General features: G+C 38.7%; 1 protein-coding gene across 4 annotated transcripts in view; it reads left to right on the top strand.

The window, feature by feature from the left end:
- kif13ba (kinesin family member 13Ba) overlaps positions 1 to 22754 on the top strand; it is a 173563-nt gene extending 150809 nt beyond the window's left edge. The window contains exons 28-39 of one of the 4 annotated variants that reach the window (XM_061963691.1): positions 1835 to 1961; positions 2041 to 2096; positions 10478 to 10602; positions 10675 to 10950; positions 11029 to 11181; positions 12780 to 12857; positions 14160 to 14210; positions 16364 to 16514; positions 16777 to 16907; positions 16974 to 17036; positions 19389 to 19836; positions 19902 to 22754. In XM_061963691.1, the coding sequence (XP_061819675.1) occupies positions 1835 to 1961; positions 2041 to 2096; positions 10478 to 10602; positions 10675 to 10950; positions 11029 to 11181; positions 12780 to 12857; positions 14160 to 14210; positions 16364 to 16514; positions 16777 to 16907; positions 16974 to 17036; positions 19389 to 19836; positions 19902 to 20083 (1841 nt within the window). In that variant the 3' untranslated portion in view covers positions 20084 to 22754. Of the gene's footprint in view, positions 1 to 1834; positions 1962 to 2040; positions 2097 to 10477; positions 10603 to 10674; positions 10951 to 11025; positions 11182 to 12779; positions 12858 to 14159; positions 14211 to 16363; positions 16515 to 16776; positions 17037 to 19388; positions 19837 to 19901 lie in introns of all 4 variants that reach the window. The other 3 variants (XM_061963692.1, XM_061963690.1, XM_061963689.1) reach the window with 3 other exon arrangements.
- Positions 22755 to 23134: the final 380 nt, after the last annotated feature.

The following is a 23134-nucleotide window of genomic DNA, read 5'->3' as shown; positions in this document are numbered from 1 at the left end:
ATGGAAGAAGCTAAACATGACGGTCAATCTCAATCGGAGTGGAGCCCCATGCAAGATATCACCTCGTGGGGTCTCAATGATGCTAATAAAGGTGAGGAATCAGCCCAGGACTACACGGCAGGACTTGGTCAATGACCTGAAAAGAGCTGGGACCACTGTTTCCATGGTCACTGTTGGTAATACACTAAGACGTCATGCTTTGAAATCATGCATGGCACGGAAGGTTCCCCTGCTTTAACCAGCACATGTTAAGGCCCGTCTTAAGTTTGCCAATGACCATTTGGATGATCCAGAGGAGTCATGGGAGAAAGTTTTGTGGACAGATGAGACCAAAATTGACCTTTTTGGTCATAATTCCACTATGCGTGTTTGGAGGAAGAAGAATGATGCGTACCATCCCTACTGTGAAGCATGGGGGTGGTAGCATCATGCTTTGGGGGTGTTTTTCTGCTCATGGGACAGGACGACTGTACTGTATTAAGGAGAGGATGACTGCAGCCATGTATTGTGAGATTTTGGCCAAAAACCTCCTTCCCTCAGTCAGATCATTGAAGATGAATCATGGCTGGATCTTCCAACATGACAATGACCCAAAGCACACAGCCAGGAAAACCAAGAAGTGGCTTCGTAAGAACCATATCAAGGTTCTGGAGTGGCCTAGCCAGTCTCCAGACCTAAATCCAATTGAAAATCTTTGGAGGGAGCTGAAAGTCTGTGTTACTCAGCGACAGCCCAGAAACCTGACTGATCTAGAGAAGATCTGTGTGGAGGAGTGGGCCAAAATCCCTCCTGCAGTCTGTGCAAACCTGGTGAAGAACTACAGGAAACGTTTGAACTCTGTAATTGCAAACAAAGGCTACTCTACCAAATATTAATGTTGGTGTTCAAATACTTATTTTCAGCTTTATCACACAAATAAATTGTTAAAAAATCATAGATTATGGTTTCCGGATTTTTCTTTTTAGGTTATCTCTCATACAGTGGACATGCACCTACCATGAAAATTTCAGACCCCTCCATTAATTCTAAGTGGGAGAACTTGCAAAATAGCAGGGTGTTCAAATACTTATTTTCTTGACTGTGCATGTTACCGATTAGCATTAGTGATTTTACATTGCGACTGCAACATCTCCTAATTTGTTAATTAAAGCTATGATACAGTCAAACAGCTGGTGTGCAATAAGTACAATATTTACAGTATGAACACTTTGTAGGACTCGACAAAAGACAAGACTGGCACATTCAGCTTAATGGCAAAGACTACTTACAATCGACAGCAACACACCAAGCACAAACTGAAATGAATGCAAACTTAGAAATGAGACTGTAAGAAAAATAAAATAACAACTGGACAGCACATTTTTGTGTTAAAATTAAACAATGAAAGAACATTGTATTATTACCGGTAAACAAATTAAAAAATGCATTACCACAGGAACACACAAGTACCAACAATTGGTACAGATTAGTACTGGTGTCGATTCATTGTTACCGGTAATTGGTACCCTGTTGGTTTGAATGTGAAATGTACTCTGCCCTATACAGTATTGTACTTACAGAACACTTTTTGTTAATGTCTTCATGCTGGAAAATGTTGAGACAATTGACTTAGGAGACAGCACTTTGCTGGAGTCCTCGCTGCATCATTTTTTTTTTCTTCCCCCAACCATTAAACCATTTTCTCCTCACAAAAGTATTGTTTACCATTGAAAACAGAGAAAAAAACCTGTAAATATGCTGTCTGCTAGCTAATGGAAGTTTTTAATTGGAAACGCAATCCCTGCAGGGAGAGTCCCATGTGTGTCACAGTTGGAATTGTCTATTGTGCCTGCAGAAAAAAGCGAGGACGACATGGAGAGAGAGGCGCAGCTGCTGGAGTGGCGCCTGACTCTGACAGAAGAGCGCAATGCGGTCATGGTGCCCTCTGCTGGTAGCGGCATTCCTGGCGCGCCTGCAGAATGGTTTGTTTCTTGCTAGTCCTCTTCTGTTGTCTCCTGACCAAGTCATGTTGATGGACTGTTGTCACGTGTTTGTCCACAGGGTTCCTCTTCCGGGCATGGAGACTCACATTCCGGTCCTCTTCCTGAACCTCAAACGTACGTAACATGAATCGTTCGAAGCGCGAAAAAGTAAGAAAAGTCACCTGGACGGCATACTTGCCAACCTTGAGACCTCCGATTTCGTGAGGTGGGGGTGGGCGTGGTCGGGGTGGGACGGGGGCGTGGCTAAAATACTTGACGTTCAGTGAATTCTAGATATACATATGTATATATATATATATATATATATATTAGAGATGCGCGGTTTGCGGACACAACCGCGGAGTCCGCGGATTATCCGCGGGTCGGGCGGTTGAAATTAAAAAAAATTAGATTTTATCCGCGGGTCGGGTCGGGCGGTTGAAATTAAAAAAAATTAGATTTTAAATAGATTCAGGCGGGTGGCAGTTAAACCAATTTGGAAATATATATACATAGTTAAATGTTGTTACCCACATACGAAAAACGAGTAGGCACCTGCAGCACGCCACAACAGAAGAAGAAAAAAAAAAGAGATGGCAACGCCGGCAGCAAACGTGGTACGCGACAAACTAAAAAAGGGAATACTAAAGACCAGGGGAAAAAAAGGCCAGAAAAGTTCAGCGTGGACTCGTTTTTATGAGGTTGTAAAATCAGGATGATAGTAATGCTGGCTACGTGATTTGCAAGAGCTGCGACGCTGTTTATGTCTACGACAGTCACAAAACCGGGACATCTAACATGGTACATCACATTTGTGCAAAACCCCGAACCTCCACAAACACCCTGAGCATGAGCAGTTTCGTCCGCCGTGTTCCCAGAAGAGTGCCACAGGATGTTAAAACAAGATAAAACGCAGCTGCCTGCAGCAGTTTGAGTGGCGCGAGCGCGCTTGGAGGTGCGCTCAGCGCGGCTCCCAGATGATTGCGCACTGGTGTGCGTCTGGGCCGTGACAGCGTGGCACGCATTGAATGTCTCTGCTGCATTGGATCAGTCTCCTTTCTTTAACAGGCAAAAGCTTTATAACCTCACTAATGCCTTGCATCGTCTATATTAGATATATAACAACGGGCGGGTGGCGGATGGCGGGCGGGTGCGGTTTTGATTAAATGTTAGTTCGGGTGGATGGCGGATGGTTGACGACTTTTGTGATGCAGTTGCGGATGAAATAATTGCCTATCCGCGCATCTCTAATATATATATATATATATATTTATTTTATTATATATATATTTTATTATATATATATATATATATATATATATATATATATATATATATATATATAAAATAAATACTTGAATTTCAGTGTTCATTTATTTACACATATACACACATAACACTCATCTACTCATTGTTGAGTTAAGGGTTGAATTGTCCATCCTTGTTCTATTCTCTGTCACTATTTTTCGAACCATGCTTAACACCCTCTCTGATGCATTGCTGTGTGGCACGCACAAAAGTGCTTTCATCAAATGCACTAGATGGCAGTATTGTCCCGTGTAAGAGTGTCACAACATTGCTGTTTACGGCAGACGAACTGCTTTACGGTATACAAAAAAGTGACTGCTGTTGTTGTGTGTTGTTGACGCGCTGGGAGGACGTTAATGAAACTGCCTAACAATAAACACACATAAGAAACCAAGAACTCGCCCTCCATCATTCTACAGTTATAACGTCATTGGGCAGGTACGCTTTTTTATATTGTGGAGGACCTGAGTCCGCCTGAATTTCGGGAGATTTTCGGGAGAAAATTTGTCCCGGGAGGTTTTCGGGAGAGGTGCTGAATTTCGGGAGTCTCCCGGAAAATCCGGGAGGGTTGGCAAGCATGCCTGGACGGTATGGCAGTTTTTTAGATTTTTTCCAAAGGGACCGCACTGCAAAAAGTCAGTGTTCAAAAACAAGAAAAAAAAAAATACAAAAATGAGGGGTATTTTACTAGAACTAAGCAAAATTATCTACCAATAGAACAAGAAAATTTGGCTTGTCAAGACTTTCCAAAACAAGTCAAATTAGCTAACCTCAATGAACCCAAAAATACCTTAAAATAAGTATATTCTCACTAGGGATGTCCCGATCCAGGTTTTTGCACTTCCGATCCGATACCGATACTGACCGATACCAATACTGGCCTATCCGAGCATGTATTAAAGTTTAAAGTTATTTAGCCTACTTAGTTGTCAGAATCATGTTAAAGGGTTTTAGTACTCTTGATAACAACTAGCCAGCTGAATTAGGGGAGTTTGAATAATACACAATGGTTGGTAACAAGAAACTGACCTGTTTATTCAAGGATAAACACAAAATAGACAAAATTATACATGACAAACAGAAATGGCATCATTGAAACAAGGGCTGGGCGATATGGCCTTTTTTTAATATTGCGATATTTTAAGGCCATATTGCGATACACGATATATATCTCGATATTTTGCCTTAGCCTTGAATGAACACTTGATGCATATAATCACAGCAGTATGATGATTCTATGTGTTTTGATTGATTGATTGAGACTTTTATTAGTAGGTTGCACGGTGAAGTACATATTCCGTACAATTGACCACTAAATGGTAACACCCCAATAAGTTTTTCAACTTGTTTAAGTCGGGGTCCACTTAAATTGATTCATGATACAGATATATACTATCAGATATATACTATCATCATAATACAGTCATCACACAAGATAATCACATTGAATTATTTACATTATTTATAATCCAGGTTGTGGAGGGGGGCGCCGGATGTAAGTGCCAAAAAGACAGCCAAAAGAGTTTGATATGAGAATAAATCTAAAGTTAAAATATAGGGTAGAAATGCACCCATTTGCAGGAAATGTAGTCTTGATTTTCAAAATTTTCTTTCAAGGCTTGCATGTCTACATTAAAACATTCTTCTTCATACTGCATTAATATATGCTACTTTTAAACTTTCATGCAGAGAAGGAAATCACAACTAAAAAAATCACAAATTTTTTCATACGGTGTTGATGTGGAAATTTTTGCCTCGGCATTTTGATGGTGTGGACGTGTGGCACCGAATGGAGATAAGCGTCTCGACAGACGTCACAATATTTGAACAACGATGACGAAAACTGTTTTCTCTGTCGTGTCCGTGTGTCGAAAATTGTTATGCGCTTATTTTTTTATGTGATTTTGTGCGTGGCATAGATTTGCTATGCGCAGAGGACGCTTGAGCAGTTTGCAATTGCACAGGTGCGCACCTTAGAGAGAACGTAGGTCACACGGCTGCGCTAGCATCACAGCTAACGTCAGCCATGCTGCTACCTCTCTGCTCGGGGAGGACGTATACGTATGTGACGTGTGTCGTGACAGTATGTGACGTGTGTAAGAAGGTGCGCTTGCTGTCTGTGAGAGGGAGACACAGAGCCTGTCGTGTAATGCCAGCAGCTAAAAGCAACTGCGTGAGAATTGTGGATGTGTTGAAGGTGTGCTGGAAAATGCGGAACGGAAATCAGGGACCAGCAGAAAAGTGGAATGTATTATTTAAATAGGTGCTTTGGAAAACACGGACCGGAGTTTTTTTTTTTTAACTGGATCTGGATCGGCATTTTCCCATGCCTTGCCGATACGCAATTTTTGGCAAATATCGGCAGCCGATCCGATCCAAATATCGGATCGGGACATCCCTAATTCTCACTATAAACAAGTGCACTTTTCTTGGTAGAAAAAAAAGAGACCTTTTTGCTCAATATGTTGAAAAATATTCTTAAATGAAGTAAATGCTAGTGCCATTATCTTGACATAATGATATGTGCTCGGCATTACATTTCTTGGAACCAGCAAACTTATACTAAAAACCAATCCATCCATCTTCTTCCGCTTATCCGAGGTCGGGTCGCGGGGGCAGCAGCCTAAGCAGGGAAGCCCAGACTTCCCTCTCCCCAGCCACTTCGTCCAGCTCTTCCTGTGGGACCCCGAGGCGTTCCCAGGCCAGCCGGGAGACATAGTCTTCCCAACGTGTCCTGGGTCTTCCCCGTGGCCTCCTACCGGTTGGACGTGCCCTAAACACCTCCCTAGGGAGGCGTTCGGGTGGCATCCTGACCAGATGCTCGAACCACCTCATCTGGCTCCTCTCGATGTGAAGGAGCAGCGGCTTTACTTTGAGCTCCCCCCGGATGGCAGAGCTTCTCACCCTATCTCTAAGGGAGAGCCCCGCCACCCGGCGGAGGAAACTCATTTCGGCCGTTTGTACCCGTGATCTTGTCCTTTCGGTCATGACCCAAATCTCATGACCATAGGTGAGGATGGGAACGTAGATCGACCGGTAAATCGAGAGCTTTGCCTTCCGGCTCAGCTCCTTCTTCACCACAACGGATCGATACAGCGTCCGCATTACTGAAGACGCCGCATTGTCGATCTCACCATCCACTCTTCCCTCACTCGTGAACAAGACTCCGAGGTACTTGAACTCCTCCACTTAAAAACTCTATACTAAAAACAAAATTATTTTTCTTAATGGAAAGGCAACAAGGCAACCGCTTAGGCAAATCATATTGTCTAAAAATGCATTTTCCCATGGATAACAAGTTGATATTCTCGTTTCAAGCATGTTTTACTCAATATAGGTCATCAAATCTCAGCAACAAGCTGTAATATCTTACTGAGATCATTTAGGACTTAAAACAAGTAAAACACTCTAACAAAATCTGCTTAGTGAGAAGAATGATCTTATCAGACAGAAAATAAGCAAATATCACCCTTATTTGAGATATGTCATCTAACTTAGATTTCAGTTTTTGCAGTGCGCAGTCAGACCAATGTGGTCTGTAAATAATGCAAGTCCCCAACAGGACCGCTAATACCGCAACGCCTTAGCCCTGCTCACCCTTTAGAGCACAGCTGTAACTTCCTGCCACTAAACCTGCAGAAAATAGTTCCCCTCATGTTTCTCTGTTTACATTTTCACACTTTGCACTATTTTCTTACACCAGGGGTGCTCATTACGTCGATCGCGAGCTACCGGTCGATCGTGGAGGGTGTGTCAGTCGATCACCAGCCAGGCATTAAAAAAATAGTCCTAAAAATGAGCGATGATAAATCTTCACTATGACGTCACTTTCGTCACTTGATTGACATTCACGGCACCCGAGGGTCTTCTGAGATGACGCTGGCTGCTGCCAGCTCATTAAAATTACCGACAGGAAGGCGAGAAACACTTTATTTCAACAGACTCTGGCGCCGTACCTGTCGTCAAAACTCCAAAGACCGACTGCACAGTTGCACAGTTGCGCTAACATAATAGGAGTCTCAGAAAGCTGGCGTGCACAAGCTAGCAAGCTACGGAGTTTGCCGACAATGTATTTCTTGTAAAGTGTATACAAAGGAGTACGGAAGCTGGACAAATAAGATGCCAAAAACCAACCACTTTCATGTGGTATTGGACAGAAAGGAGGACTTTTTTCTCCTCCATTCGAAAATGCGGACGTTTTTAGCACCACTGTCTGATTCCAATCAATGCAAGTCATCAGAATCAGGTAATACACCAACTTATATTCTTGTCTTCATGAAAGAAAGGAATCTATATGTGTTAAACATGCCTGTATTATCTTTAAACACCTTAACTTGTTAACAATATTAACTATATGTGTTAAACATGCTTGCATTATCTTTAAACACCTTTAACTTATTAACAATATTAACTATATGTGTTAAACATGCTTGTATTATCATTAAACACCTTTAACTTGTTAACAATATTAACTATATGTGTTAAACATGCTTGCATTATCTTTAAACACCTTTAACTTATTAACAATATTAACTATATGTGTTAAACATGCTTGTATTATCATTAAACACCTTTAACTTGTTAACAATATTAACTATATGTGTTAAACATGCTTGTATTATCTTTAAACACCTTTAACTTATTAATAATATTAACTATATGTATTAAACATGCTTGTATTATCATTAAACACCTTTAACTTGTTAACAATATTAACTATATGTATTATACATGCTTGCATTATCTTTAAACACCTTTAACTTGTTAACAATATTAACTATATGTATTAAACATACTTGTATTATCATTAAACACCTTTAATTTATTAACAATATTAACTATATGTATTAAACATTCTTGTATTATCATTAAACACCTTTAATTTATTAACAATATTAACTATGTGTTAAACATGATTGCATTATCATTAAACACCTTTAATTTATTAACAATATTAACTATATGTGTTAAACATGCTTGCATTATCATTAAACACCTTTAACTTATTAACAAAAACATATATTTCATAAATAAGTAAATATAAATGATATATATGAATGAGGTAGATCCCCACGACTTGATCAATTGAAAAGTAGCTCGCCTGCAGAAAAAGTGTGAGCACCCCTGTCTTACACTTTGTAGGAGCCTAAATGCTATTTAAGTTCATTTACTTTTTATGGAAGGTGCTTTATGTTTATTCAGCCAAAAGGGGACTATTTACTGTATTTAAATAACATGAAAATGTATATATTGCATGCTTAGAATAATTATATAGCAAAAACAATGACACACCTTTTCTGTGTCTTTGCTTGTTTTTTTTTTATTATTATTTGCATTATGGCTGTCAGCGAAGAAAAATCCATAAATAAGCCGCGTCGTTTTCAAAGTGTCGGAAAGAAGTATTAGTAGTAGAAGTATAAAGAATTTGCGGTATGTAGTAGTTCCCCCAGTAATAACCTACTCAGTGGCTTAGTGGTTAGAGCAGGGGTGCTCACACTTTTTCTGCAGGCGAGCTACTTTTCAATTGATCAAGTCGTGGGGATCTACCTCATTCATATATATAGTTTATATTTACTTATTTATGAAATATATGTTTTTGTTAACAAGTTAAAGGTGTTTAATGATAATACAAGTATGTTTAACACATATAGTTAATATTGTTAATAAATTAAAGGTGTTTAATGATAATACAAGTATGTTTAATACATATAGTTAATATTGTTAACAAGTTAAAGGTGTTTAATGATAATACAAGTATGTTTAACACATATAGTTAATATTGTTAACAAGTTAAAGATGTTTAATGATAATGCAAGCATGTTTAACACATATAGTTAATATTGTTAATAAATTAAAGGTGTTTAATGATAATACAAGCATGTTTAACACATAGTTAATATTGTTAACAAGTTAAAGGTGTTTAATGATAATGCAAGCATGTTTAACACTTATAGTCAATATTGGTAATAAGTTAAAGGTGTTTAAAGATAATACAAGCATGTTTAACACATATAATTAATATTGTTAACAAGTTAAAGGTGTTTAAAGATAATACAAGCATGTTTAACACATAGTTAATATTGTTAACAAGTTAAAGGTGTTTAATGATAATACAAGCATGTTTAACACATATAGTTAATATTGTTAATAAGTTAAAAGTGTTTAAAGATAATACAAGCATGTTTAACACATATAGTTAATATTGTTAGTAAGTTAAAAGGGTTTAAAGATAATACAAGCATGTTTAACACATATAGATTCCTTTCTTTCATGAAGACAAGAATATAAGTTGGTGTATTACCTGATTGTGATGACTTGCATTGATAGGAATCAGACAGTGGTGATGATAACGTCCGCATTTTCGAATGGAGGAGAAAAAAAGTCCTCCTTTCTGTCCAATACCACATGAAAGTGGTTGGTTTTTGGCATCTTATTTGTCCAGCTTCCGTACTCCTTTGTATACACTTTACAAGAAATACATCGTCGGCAAACTCCGTAGCTTGCTAGCTTGTGCACGCCGGCTTTCTGAGACTCTTATTTTGGCAGCGCAGGCAGGATGAAGAAGCGCTTTTATTGTGCAACTGTGCAGTCGGTCTTTGGAGTTTTTGACGACCGGTACGGCGCCAGAGTCTGTTGAAATAAAGTGTTTCTCGCCTTCCTGTCGGTAATTTTAATGAGCTGGCAGCAGCCAGCGTCATCTCAGAAGACCCTCGGGTGCCGTGAATGTCAATCAAGTGACGAAAGTGACGTCATCGTGAAGATTTATGATCGACTATTTTTTTAATGCCTGGCTGGTGATCGACTGACACACCCTCCGAGATCGACCGGTAGCTCGCGATCGACGTAATGAGCACCCCTGGGTTAGAGTGTCCGCCCTGAGATGGGTAGGTTGTGAGTTCAAACCCCGGCCGAGTCATACCAAAGACTATAAAAATGGGAGCCATTACCTCCCTGCTTGGCACTCAGCATCAAGGGTTGGGATTGGGGGTTGAATCACCAAAAATGATTCCCGGGCGTGGGCCACCGCTGCTGCTCACTGCTCCCCTCACCTCCCAGGGGGTGTTCAAAGGTGATGGGTCAAATGCAGAGAATAACGTGTGTGTGTGTGTGTGTGTGTGTGTGACAATCATTGGTACTTTAACTTTAATTGTTCAATTATTTTCAGTCCTACTTTTATATATTTTTTCATGACTTTCTTTATCATACAGCCGACGACCTCAGCTCTCAGGACCAATTCGAGGTTCCCGACGCGGGGGGCTGGGACGCCACGCTGTGCGGCGAAGACGAGGACGACTTCTTCGACCTGCAGATTGTCAAACACTACGACGGCGAGGTCAAGCAAACTCCGCGTCGCCATTTCTCCCTTTTTTCCCCCCCCTAACCGTGCGCTGGGCCGGCCCCTCAGGTGAAGGCGGAGGCGTCGTGGGACTCCACCGTGCACGAGTGCCCCCAGCTCAGCCGAGGAGGCGCCTGGCCCGACAACCGCGTGTTCCTCACCGTCCGAGCGGTGGTGCAGCTCAGCCACCCCGCCGACATGCAGCTGGTCCTGCGGAAGAGGATCTGCGTCAACGTCAACCCCGGGCGCCAGGGCTTCGCCCACAACTTCCTGAGAAGGATGTCCGCCCGCAGCACCATCCCCGGCTGCGGCGTCACCTTCGAGGTGGTGTCCAACATCCCCGGGGTGAGGCCCCACACCTGCCGGAGCACACTTTCCCCCTGTAGAGTCTCTATACGCCATGTTGGATGTTTCCTGAAGCAGGACGCCCCCGGGACGGAGGACAGAGAGATGCTGGCCCGCCTGGCCGCCAACGCCCACAGCAGCCAGTCAGCGGACGACGAGGCCGCCATCGAGAAGTACCTGAGGAGCGTGCTCAGTCTGGAGAACATCCTCACGCTGGATCGCCTCAGACAGGTAACCTGCTCACATAAATAACATTCATCCTCATGCCCTTATAAGGACACAGCACTGACACGTACGTGTGTGTGTGTGTGTGTGTGTGTGTGTGTGTGTGTGTGTGTGTGTGTGTGTGCGTGCGTGTGTTTCTCTATATATCCCCCTCTCTCTCCCTCTCACTATCTCTCTCCCTCTCTCTATCTTTCTCTCTCTCCCTCTGTCTCTCTCTCTCTCTTTCTTTCTGTCCCACCCTTCTCTCTCTCTCTCTCTCTCTTGCTCTCCCTCTCTCTCTTACTCTCCCTCTCTCTCTCCCTCTACCTCTCGCTCGCTCTCTCTCTCCCTCTATCTATCCCTCTATCTCTCTCTCTCTCCCTTTATCTATCCCTCTCACTATCCCTCTATCTCTCTCTCCCTCTCACTATCTCTCTCCCTCTCTCTATCTTTCTCTCTCTCCCTCTGTCTCTCTCTCTCTTTCTGTCCCACCCTTCTCTCTCTCTCTCCCTCTATCTATCCCTCTCACTATCCCTCTATCTCTCTCTCTCCCTTTATCTATCCCTCTCACTATCCCTCTATCTCTCTCTCCCTCTATCTATCCCTCTCCCTCTATCTATCTCTCTCCCTCTGTCTCTCTCTCTCTTTCTGTCCCACCCTTCTCTCTCTCTCTCTCTTGCTCTCCCTCTCTCTTGCTCTCTCTCTCCCTCTATCTATCCCTCTCACAATCCTTCTATCTCTCTCTATCTCTCCCTCTATCAATCCCTCTCACTGTTCCTCTCTCTCTCTCTATCTATCTCTCTCTCTCTGTCACTCTCCCTCTCTCTATCTTTCTTTCTTCCTCTCTCTCTCTCTTTCTGTCCCACCCTTCCCTCTCTCTCTCTCTCTCTCTCTCTCTCTCTCTCTCTCTCGCTCGCTGTCTCTCTCCCTCTATCTATTCCTCTTACTATCCCTCTCTCTCTCTCTCTATCGCTCTCCCTCTATCTCTCTCCCTCTCTCTATCTTTCTCTCTCTCCCACTATCTCTCTCTCTTTCTGTCCCACCCTTCTCTCTCTCTCTCTCTCTCTCTCTCTCTCTCTTGCTCTCCCTCTCTCTCTCCCTCTACCTCTCGCTCGCTCGCTCTCTCTCTCCCTCTATCTATCCCTCTCACTATCTCTCTCTCTCTCCCTCTATCAATCCCTCTCCCTCTCTCTATCACTCTCCCTCTCTCTATCTTTCTCTCTCTCCCTCTGTCATTCTCTCTCTCTCTCGCTCTCTCTCTCTCTCTCTCTCTCTCTCTCTCTCTGTCCCACCCTTCTCTCTCGCTCGCTCTCCCTCTCTCTCCCTCTCCCTCTCTCTACCGCTCTCTCTCTCTCTCTCTGTTGTTTTCCCTCTCCCTCTCTCTTTCTCTCTCTCCATCTACCGCTCGCTCTCTCTCTCTCTCTCTCTCTCCCTCTATCTATTTTTCTCACTATCCCTCTCTCTCTCTATCTCTCTCTCTCTCCCTCTATATACCCCTCTCACTATCCCTCTCCCTCTCTCTATCCCTCTCTCTCTCTCTCTCTCTCTCTGTCCCACGCCTCTCTCTCGCTCTCCCTCTCTCTCGCTCCCCCCCATCTCCCTCTCCCTCTCTCCCCCTCTCCCAGGAGGTGGCAGTGAAGGAACAGCTTGCTGCAAGAGGCCGAAGTAACAGACGGAGTATCAGTTCCCCGTCTGTAAACCGGGTAACACATAATTTTTACACACTTCTTACTGAAACTGCTGTTGAAAATTGAAGTTACTACAAAATGGTGTTTTGGGGGGAGGTTGCCTACAGCCACAGTTACCAATGCTAATGTTCTTTGACCTTTCAGTAGTTATAGACCTACTGATGTATTACTTCAAATACTACAATCTTGTGAAGTTTTTACAAAATGTTTTTTTTCCCAAATACTACATTAGGAGGTTGCCTACAGCCACTGCAGTTATTGCTAATGTTTTTTGACCTGACGCTAATCAAAGACCAACAGGTGGTGTGCTTATATTGCTTCAAATACAGCAATCTTGTGAAGTTATTAGTCATTTTTTAAGTGGACATTGGGAGGTTGCCTACAGCCACTGCTGTTGATGCTAATGTTTTTGACTAATCAAAGACCGACAGGTATTTTGCCTGTATTACTTCATATACAGCAATCTCAATCTAAAACATGAACAACGTTCACACGTCTTACTAAAATTGCTGTTTAAAATTAAAGTTAAAACAAAATAGATTAATTCAAATACTAATCAGGAGGTTGCCTACAGCCACTGCACTTAATGCTAGTGTTTTTTGACCTGAGGCCAATCAAAGAATGACAGATGCTGTGCTAATATTACTTCAAATACAGCAATCTTGTGAAGTTATTTTTTAGACGACATCAAAGGTTGCCTACAGCCACTGCTGCTAATGCTAATGTTTTTTTACCCTGCGCTAATCAAAGACCAACAGGTGTTTTGCTTATGTTACTTTTAATACTAAAATCTTGTAAAGTTAATACAAAATGTTGGGGTTTTTGTTTGTTTTTTCAAATACTACATAAGGAGGTTGCCTACAGCCGCTGCTGCTAAAGCTGATGTTTTTGACCCAGGGCTAATCAAAGACAAGCAGGTGTTGTGCTGATATTACTTCAAAAACAGCAATCTTGTGAAGTTGTTAGTCTTTTTTTTAAAGACGACATTAGGAGGTTGCCTACAGCCACAACTGTTAACGCTAATTAAAGGTGCTGTGCTTGTATTATTCAAGTACAGCAATCTAAATCCAAAACATGAACGCAGTTCACACACTTCTTTCTTACAGAAAATAAACATCAAGTGACAAAAAGATGAGCAGGAAACCACGTTTTTGAACATTTCCTCTTGGAAACGCTTTGGACAGGAAGTCCCAAAGCGTGGGGAAAACAAATATGCCACATCAGCACTTTTCAAGCAGTTTGCACAATGTAGTTTTTACTGTAACGAGGATACTTTTGTCATACTGTCGATATTTGTTATCATTTGTCCATCCTCAGTTGTCTGGAAGCAGACAGGACCTGTCCACAACCTGCCTGCTGGAGGACAAGGTAACACACACACACACACACACACACACACACACACACACACACACACACCCACACACACACACACACACTCATTATGTACACTTGCCTGCACAATTTAATCATCAATCCTTCAATAAAAAACATAATTAATGTCCTTTAATGCTTGATTTTGTGTTGATAAGAGAGTATACACAGCACAGCATACCTACAGTGTATGTAATAATTATGTAATAATTATTCCTATCATGATTAGGGAGTTAGTATAAAATGATGAGGCAATAATTAGGCTGTTATTGTGTAGCAGTGCATGTTTTAATGATGTGGAGTGCCTGAAAAAGTCACAAGCTGGTCACATGGTACAACACGGCAGCGACACAGCCAGTGTTGTCATAGCAGGAAGAACTGCTGAGTCAGCAGTCACACGCGGAGGAGTTGATTGTGAACAGTGCTAATTATTAATTATAATAATGTATACTATAATTATATATTATTAGTATATAAGTATAATTATTAATTATAATAATGTATACTATAATTATATATTATTAGTATATAATTATAAATAAGTATAATTATTTATTGTAATAATATATACTATAATTATATATTATTAGTATATAATTATATATAAGTATAATTATTAATTATGATAATGTATACTATAATTTTATATTATTAGAATATAAGTATAATTATTTATTATAATAATGTATACAATAATTATATATTATTAGTATATAATTATATATACATATAATTATTAATTATGATAATATATACTATAATTGTATATTATTAGTATATAAGTATAAATATTAATTTTATTAATGTACACAATAATTATATATTATCCATCCATCCATTTTCTACCACCTGTCCCGTTCTGGGTCGCAGGGGTGCTGGCTTAGTACATAATTATATATAAGTATAAGTATTAATTATGATAATGTATACTATAATTATATATTATTAGTATATAATTATATATAAGTATAATTATTAATTATAATAATGTATACAATAATTATATATTATTAGTACATTATTATATATAAGTATAATTATTAATTATAATAATGTATACTATAATTATATATTATTAGTATATAAGTATAATTATTAATTATGATAATGTATACTATAATTATAATTAATATATCATTATAAATAAATATAATTATTCATTTTAATAATGTACACTATAATTACATATTATTAGTATATAATTATATATAAGTATAATTATTAATTATGATAATGTATACTATAATTTTATATTATTAGTATATAAGTATAATTATTCATTATAATAATGTATACAATAATTATACATTATCCATCCATCCATTTTCTACCGCTTGTCCTGTTCGGGGTCGCGTGGGTTCCTGGCTTAGTACATAATTATATATAAGTATAATTATTAATTATGATGATGTTTACTACAATTATATATTATTAGTATATAATTATATATAAGTATAATTATTAATTATAATAAAGTATTCAATAATTATATATTATTAGTACATAATTATATATAAGTATAATTATTAATTATAATAATGTATACTATAGTTATATATTATTAGTATATAAGTATAATTATTAATTATGATAAGGTATACTATAATTATATATAAGTATAATTATTAATTATATTAGTATACTATAATTATATATAGTATAATTAATCATTATAGTAATGTATACTATGATTATATATTATTAGTATATAGTTATATGCAAGTATAATTTTTAACTATGATAATGTATACTATAATTATATATTTTTAGTATACAATTATATATAAGTATAATTATTAATTATAATAATGTATACTATGATTATATATTATTAGTATATAATTATATATAAGTATAATTATAACAATGTATACTATATTATATATTATTATACATAATTATATACTAAGTATTCCATGCATGATGCTCAGTTGAATTCATTAATGAATTGCTAATTATTTGAATGTATTGATCTATAATGTGAATGTATTGATCTATAATGTGAACATATTGATCTATAATGTGAATGTATTGATCTATATTGTGAATGTATTGATCTATAATGTGAATGTATTGATCTATATTGTGAATGTATTGATCTATGATGTGAATGTGTTATGTAAGACATGGTTATTATGTATCATCAGGGTCGATGGGAGAGCCAACAGGACATCTTCATGCCCTCTCAGTTCCACCGCACCCTCCCCCGCCCCGCCTCCTCGCCCTCCACCTACTGCCCCCCCTCGTCCAGCCCGCCCTCCGCCGTCATCGGCCCAAACGACCAGGAAGCAGAGCAAGGTAGGCTCCTCCCCTCATGTGGTCTACTTCCTGTGCGCTCCATCTCGCCGTGTGCTGTCAGGTTCAAAAGTGAGAAGCTTTGTTTCCTTTCTGATCTCAAGTCCCAACCAAGGGCAGGAAACGAAAGTGAAAGTAATCCCCTGCGCCTTCAGCCTGTTGTTATTTTGCTTGTTTTTGCTGTTCTTCTACTTCTCTCCTAATCTTTCACACCTCCTTGATTCCTCGCCTCCTTCCACCTCCTGCTACCTGGCCCCGCCCCTAGGTCGCTCAGGACTCGCTGCCTCTTATCTTTCAGTGAAGGCGTTGGTTCCTCAGATGCCCAAACTGCTCAAGTCTCTTTTCCCGGCGCGGGACGACAAGAAGGGGCTGAGGCCGTCGCCGCACAGCCAGCAGGTGGGCAAAGATGGCGGCCAGGGTGGCTCAGACACCGGCGTTGACGCTTGTTTGTCCGTCCCTCAGCACGTGCCCCGCATCCTGTCGCCAGCAGGGGGCGACGATGGCAAGATGAAGGCGGACAACACGGTAAGGACGCTTCTCTTGGCCTCCATCTTCTTTTTCTGTCCACTTACACACTGGACCTCGTTCACCCATAAAGTCCTATATTATAAATAGCTTCTTTTTTTTATTTAGTTTTTTTAATAACAAGCACAAAATATTAACTTTTCCGCACAGAAAATAATAAAAGTAGAAAAATCATCTATTCCAGAGTCACCATCACAAAACCTTCGTTAACCTTTTTAGTGTTTTTTGGGTTTTTTTACATATTCAGATTTGTCTTTGTTCATATTTATATCTTGTCTTGCCTCGGTTTTGTGTACTTTTTATGTATTTTTTATGTAATTTAAAAGGGCCATTTCACTTTTTGCTTGAAACTCAATTTTAAAATAAACTGAAATACCACTATATATGTAATATATATTTTTATTAACATATAATAATATATTTAATATATATATACACACATAAAATGTGTATATGTATATATATATGTATGTATATATATATATATATATATATGTATATATATGTATAACTGAAATACTACTATATATGTAATATATATATTTATTAATATATAATAATATATTTTATAAATATACAAGTACACACATAAAATTTGTATGTCTTTTTTTTTAAATGCAAAGCACCTCAGGGAAGCAACCTAAATTTCGTTGGACCTGTACATGCACAATGACAATAAAGATCATTCATTCATTCATTCATTCATATATATAAACAAATTATATATATTTAACTGAAATACCACTATATATGTAATATATATATTTATTAACATATAATATATTTTATATATATATATGTACACACATAAAATGTATGTATATATATATATATATATAAACAAATTATATATATATATACATACATACATATATATGTATATATATATATATAAAATATATTATATGTTAATAAATATATATATATATATATATATATGTAACTGAAATACCACTATATATGTAATATATATTTTTATTAACATATAATAATATTTTTTAGATATATATATATATATGTATGTACACACATAAAATGTATGTATATATATATAAACAAATTATATATATATATATATATATATATAAATATATATATATATGTAACTGAAATACCACTATATATGTAATATATATTTGTATTAACATGTAATAATATATGTTATGTACATTTATACACACAAGTGTGTGTGTGTATATATATATATAACTAAAATACCACTATATATGTAATACATATATTTATTAATATGAAATTAATCATATTTTAATATGTAATGTATATATAAAATATAATATTATATATATATAAATTAATAATATAATTATATATTTATATATATATATATGTATAATTATATGTATAACTAAAATACCACTATATATGTAATATATATTTTTATTATGAAATTAATCATATTTTAATAAATATAATGTATATATAAAATATAATGTGTATATACATATGTAAATTAATAACATAATTATATATTTATATATATATATATATATATATATATATCCATCCATCCATCTTCTTCCGCTTATCCGAGGTCGGGTCGCGGGGGCAGCAGCCTAAGCAGGGAAGCCCAGACTTCCCTCTCCCCAGCCACTTCGTCCAGCTCTTCCTGTGGGATCCCGAGGCGTTCCCAGGCCAGCCGGGAGACATAGTCTTCCCAACGTGTCCTGGGTCTTCCCTGCGGCCTCCTACCGGTTGGACGTGCCCTAAACACCTCCCTAGGGAGGCGTTCGGGTGGCATCCTGACCAGATGCCCGAACCACCTCATCTGGCTCCTCTCCATGTGGAGGAGCAGCGGCTTTACTTTGAGCTCCCCCCGGATGGCAGAGCTTCTCACCCTATCTCTATATGTCTATATAAATATATATACACAGTATATAATTGAAATCTTATATATTATAATATATAAAATGTTTTATATATATATATATATATATATATATATATATACGATATAATATTTACAAATTACTCATATATATATGTTTATATATACAGATTTACATATATATACATACACACATATTTGTATTTATATACATATATATGTTAGCACCTCTTTTTGTATACGTTGCTATGGCAACGAAAGTAACAGGAGTGAGTTGTTAGCATATAATTATCAATATATGAAGTGTAGCCGCTAAGTTTTTATGCTAACATGTTGACAATGATTCATCGTTCAGGAATCAGGTTGAGATTTTAAGATGTGTAGCGAAGCCTTTGAACGAGTTCCAGTGTTGTCGAGTCACGTCGGCGAAGCTGACGACTGTTTTGTCTGGCATGCTGTCCCTCTCTGCCCTCCCGTCGCTATGGCAACCCGTGGCCCCTCGCCAGGCCGCCCTCCTGCGAGCCCCGCCCAGAGACCGACGGTCCGACCAGTCGGAAGTCCCGCCTCTTCCTGTGCATGACCCGCATGACAGCGCCCCCCTCAGCCCGCTCAGCCAGTCGTCCAGCGGCTACTTCTCCGCTAGCGTCTCCACGGCGACCCTGTCCGACGCCCTGCAGCCCTCGCCCTCCTCGTCCTCCTCCCTGCTCGCCGCGGACGCCGCCTCGCCCGCTCCCCCTCCTCCTCACCGCAACGGCGTGACCGCAGACGACTTCCTCTCCGTGCAGACTCCGGCGGACGGGGGGGAGCGTTGCCGCGACGACGCGGCGCCCGACTGGCTGGCGGAGGGCGTCCACGTGACCATCGGGAGCAGCAAGGCGGGGACGGTGCGCTACGTGGGAGCCACGCAGTTTGCGGAGGGCGTGTGGGCGGGGGTGGAGCTGGACTCCCCAGTGGGTAAGGCGGCCAATCAGGAGCCGGCGTCCCGCTCCGGACCTCACGCCCTCTTTTCCTCCTCACAGGCAAACACGACGGCTCGGTCGGGGGACGCCGCTACTTCCAGTGTCGAGCGGCGCACGGCGTGATGGTTCGCCCCGACCGCCTGACGCGCCGAGATCGCAACGGGCGGCGGACGCAGGACGTCGGCGCCCCGGGTCACGTCCCCGTCCTGAGAGGCGAGAACCGCAAGTCGTGGAGCAGCTGAGACGCCATCTTGTAGCGTGAAGACAGGAAGTCAGTAGGAGGAGCCTTTTTCCCCTTCAGTTTGGGTTGGGGTTTTTTCCACCCAGAATGCATTGCTGCAGCCTCGCTCCACCTTCCCGGTCCTCCCACGGCGTGCCTTCATGGGCCTGGTGCGGCGTGTGAGGCCACCTCAGGGACTGCAGGTTTGTGCCGCCACGCCACTTTTTGTGTTCCAACTGGGGGGAAAAAATGACATCGCTCTTATTTTGAAAGGACTCTTATTTTGGCGGGGAAGAGTTGTAAAAATGAAGTCCACCACAAAAAAACTTTCCAGCGAACATTCCAGAGACTTCAACTCGTGATTTATTTATGGGCGTCAATCTGACAAGTGGCAAGGCCCACTTCCTGCCGGCGGATAGGCTCCGCCCACCGCACAGGAAGTCTTCCATGCGGTGTTTGCCTGGCGACAGGAAGTGACGCTCGTTGGGCCTTCTCGTGTTATTGAACTTTTTATGCTGACGACTCGTCAAAGAGGCGGGTCGGTAAACTGTTGCTATGACGACGATAGCGACACAGAAGTACGGAGATGAAAATCACGCCGACGACGTTAGGATCACGCTGGAGGAACGTTTTGTCGTAATGTTACAGAAGTAATGTCAATGTTTTTACAAATATAACTTTAGTCTCATATATAAAAAAAATCATTTTTTTTGCAAATATTTTTCTTGAAAAAAAAAAGAGTACGAAGTCGTACGAATACGACTTTTTATTCTGACAACTTTTTGCTTATTTTTTCATTACGACTTTATACTTGACATTTTTTCTCACCCTTTACATGTTCTTGTTTGCAACATTGCAATGTTTTTCTCATACGATTACTTTTTTTCCCCGACAAATATAACTTTGACGGAGCATTACGACGTTTTGTCACATTACGACGTTTTGTCACATTACGACGTTTTGTCACATTACGATGTTTTGTCTCATTACGACGTTTTGTTACATTACGACATTTTGTCACATTACGTTTTGTCACATTACGTTTCGTCACATTACGGCATTTTGTCACATTACGACGTTTTGCCACATTACGACGTTTTGTCACATTACGTTGTTTTGTCTCATTACGACGTTTTGTCACATTACGACATTTTGTCACATTACGTTTTGTCACATTACGTTTCGTCACATTACGACGTTTTGTCACATTACGACATTTTGTCACATTACGATGTTTTGTCTCATTACGACGTTTTGTCACATTACGACGTTTTGTCTCATTACGACGTTTTGTCACATTACGACGTTTTGTCACATGACGTTTCATCACATTACGGCATTTTGTCACATTACGATGTTTTGTCTCATTACGACGTTTTGTCACATTACGACATTTTGTCACATTACGACATTTTGTCACATTACGACGTTTTGTCTCATTACGACGTTTTGTCTCATTACGACGTTTTGTCACATTACGACATTTTGTCACATTACGTTTTGTCACATTACAACGTTTCGTCACATTACGACGTTATGTCACATTACGACGTTTTGACTTTATTACAGTTTTTTAAGGACTTTAGTTTTGTGACACTGCAACTTTTTCCTCAAACTTTAATAACTTCGAAATAATATGACTTTTTTCTCATATCACAATTTTTTTCTAAAGTTACGACTTCCGTGTTGACTCACTTAGTTACGACTTTGTTCTTATGATTTTTTTTTTTTTCTTAAAAATTATTATTATTATTGGAGGTTGATTATTATGATTCTGACTTATCTTAAAATGTAAAGACAAATCCTATAAATATTTTTAATTACGACTTTTTTTTCTGACTTTTTTCTACAAATATACTTTGACTTTTTTCCTATTTTTAACAATTACGACTTCACTTCAAAATTATGACTTTCGTGTACGAACAAAAGCATTTTTTTTCAGATTGTTACATTTTCTTAAAAATAACTACAATTTACAGACTTTGTCTTTAAAAAAAAAAATTATAATTTGATTATTTTGTTGCAAGCAAAAAAACTTTACAAAAATAATTTTATTAAATTTAACTACTTTTTTCTTCAAAATTCGAAAAAATTACAAAAAATGTTATGACTTTTTTCCTATTTTTATCAATTACGACTTAACTACAAAATCGTGACTTTATTGCATGGAAAAAGTTTATGACTTTTGTCCAACTTTTATCAAGTATTTTATCAAGTATTTACAAAAAAATATTTTTCTCAGACTATTACATTTACTTAAAAACAACAACTTTTTTTGCGACATCGCAACTTTTTACGCGACGAACCTAACTTCGGCATAAAACGACAACTTTTTTCTCATATTTCCGAACATTTTGACTTCAGTGTCGTACGTACTTCCGACTTTGTTCTCGTGACTTTTTTTATTGCCACTTTTTTCTTCAAAACTATCACGTACGTGTACGAAAAAAGTTTACCACTTTTTTCCTATTTTTAACAATTACGACTTAACTTCAAAATTATGACTTCCGTGTACGAACAAAAGCAATTTTTTTCAGATTGTTACATTTTCTTAAAAATAACTCCAATTTACAGACTTTGTCTTTAAAAAAAATGTATAATTTGATTATTTTGTTGCAAGCAAAAAAACTTTAAAAAAATAATTTGATTAAATTTAACTACTTTTTTCTTCAAAATTCGAAAAAATTACGAAAAATGTTAACTTTTTTCCTATTTTTATCAATTACGACTTAATTACAAAATCGTGACTTTATTGCATGGAAAACGTTTATGACTTTTGTCCAACTTTTATCAAGTATTTACAAAAAAATAATTTTCTCAGACTATTAAATTTACTTAAAAACAACAACTTTTTTTGCGACATCGCAACTTTTTACGCGACGAACCTAACTTCGGCATAAAACTACAACTTTTTTCTCATATTTCCGAACATTTTGACTTCAGTGTCGTACGTACTTCCGACTTTGTTCTCGTGACTTTTTTTATTGCCACTTTTTTCTTCAAAACTATCACGTACGTGTACGAAAAAAAAGTTTACCACTTTTTTTCCTATTTTTAACAATTACGACTGTAC

The sequence above is a fragment of the Nerophis lumbriciformis genome, linkage group LG06 (assembly GCF_033978685.3).
Source record: "Nerophis lumbriciformis linkage group LG06, RoL_Nlum_v2.1, whole genome shotgun sequence".
NCBI classification, from domain to species: domain Eukaryota; kingdom Metazoa; phylum Chordata; class Actinopteri; order Syngnathiformes; family Syngnathidae; genus Nerophis; species Nerophis lumbriciformis.
The sequence above is the reverse complement of the archived record's forward strand: the minus strand, read 5'-3'. Positions and strand labels throughout refer to the sequence as shown.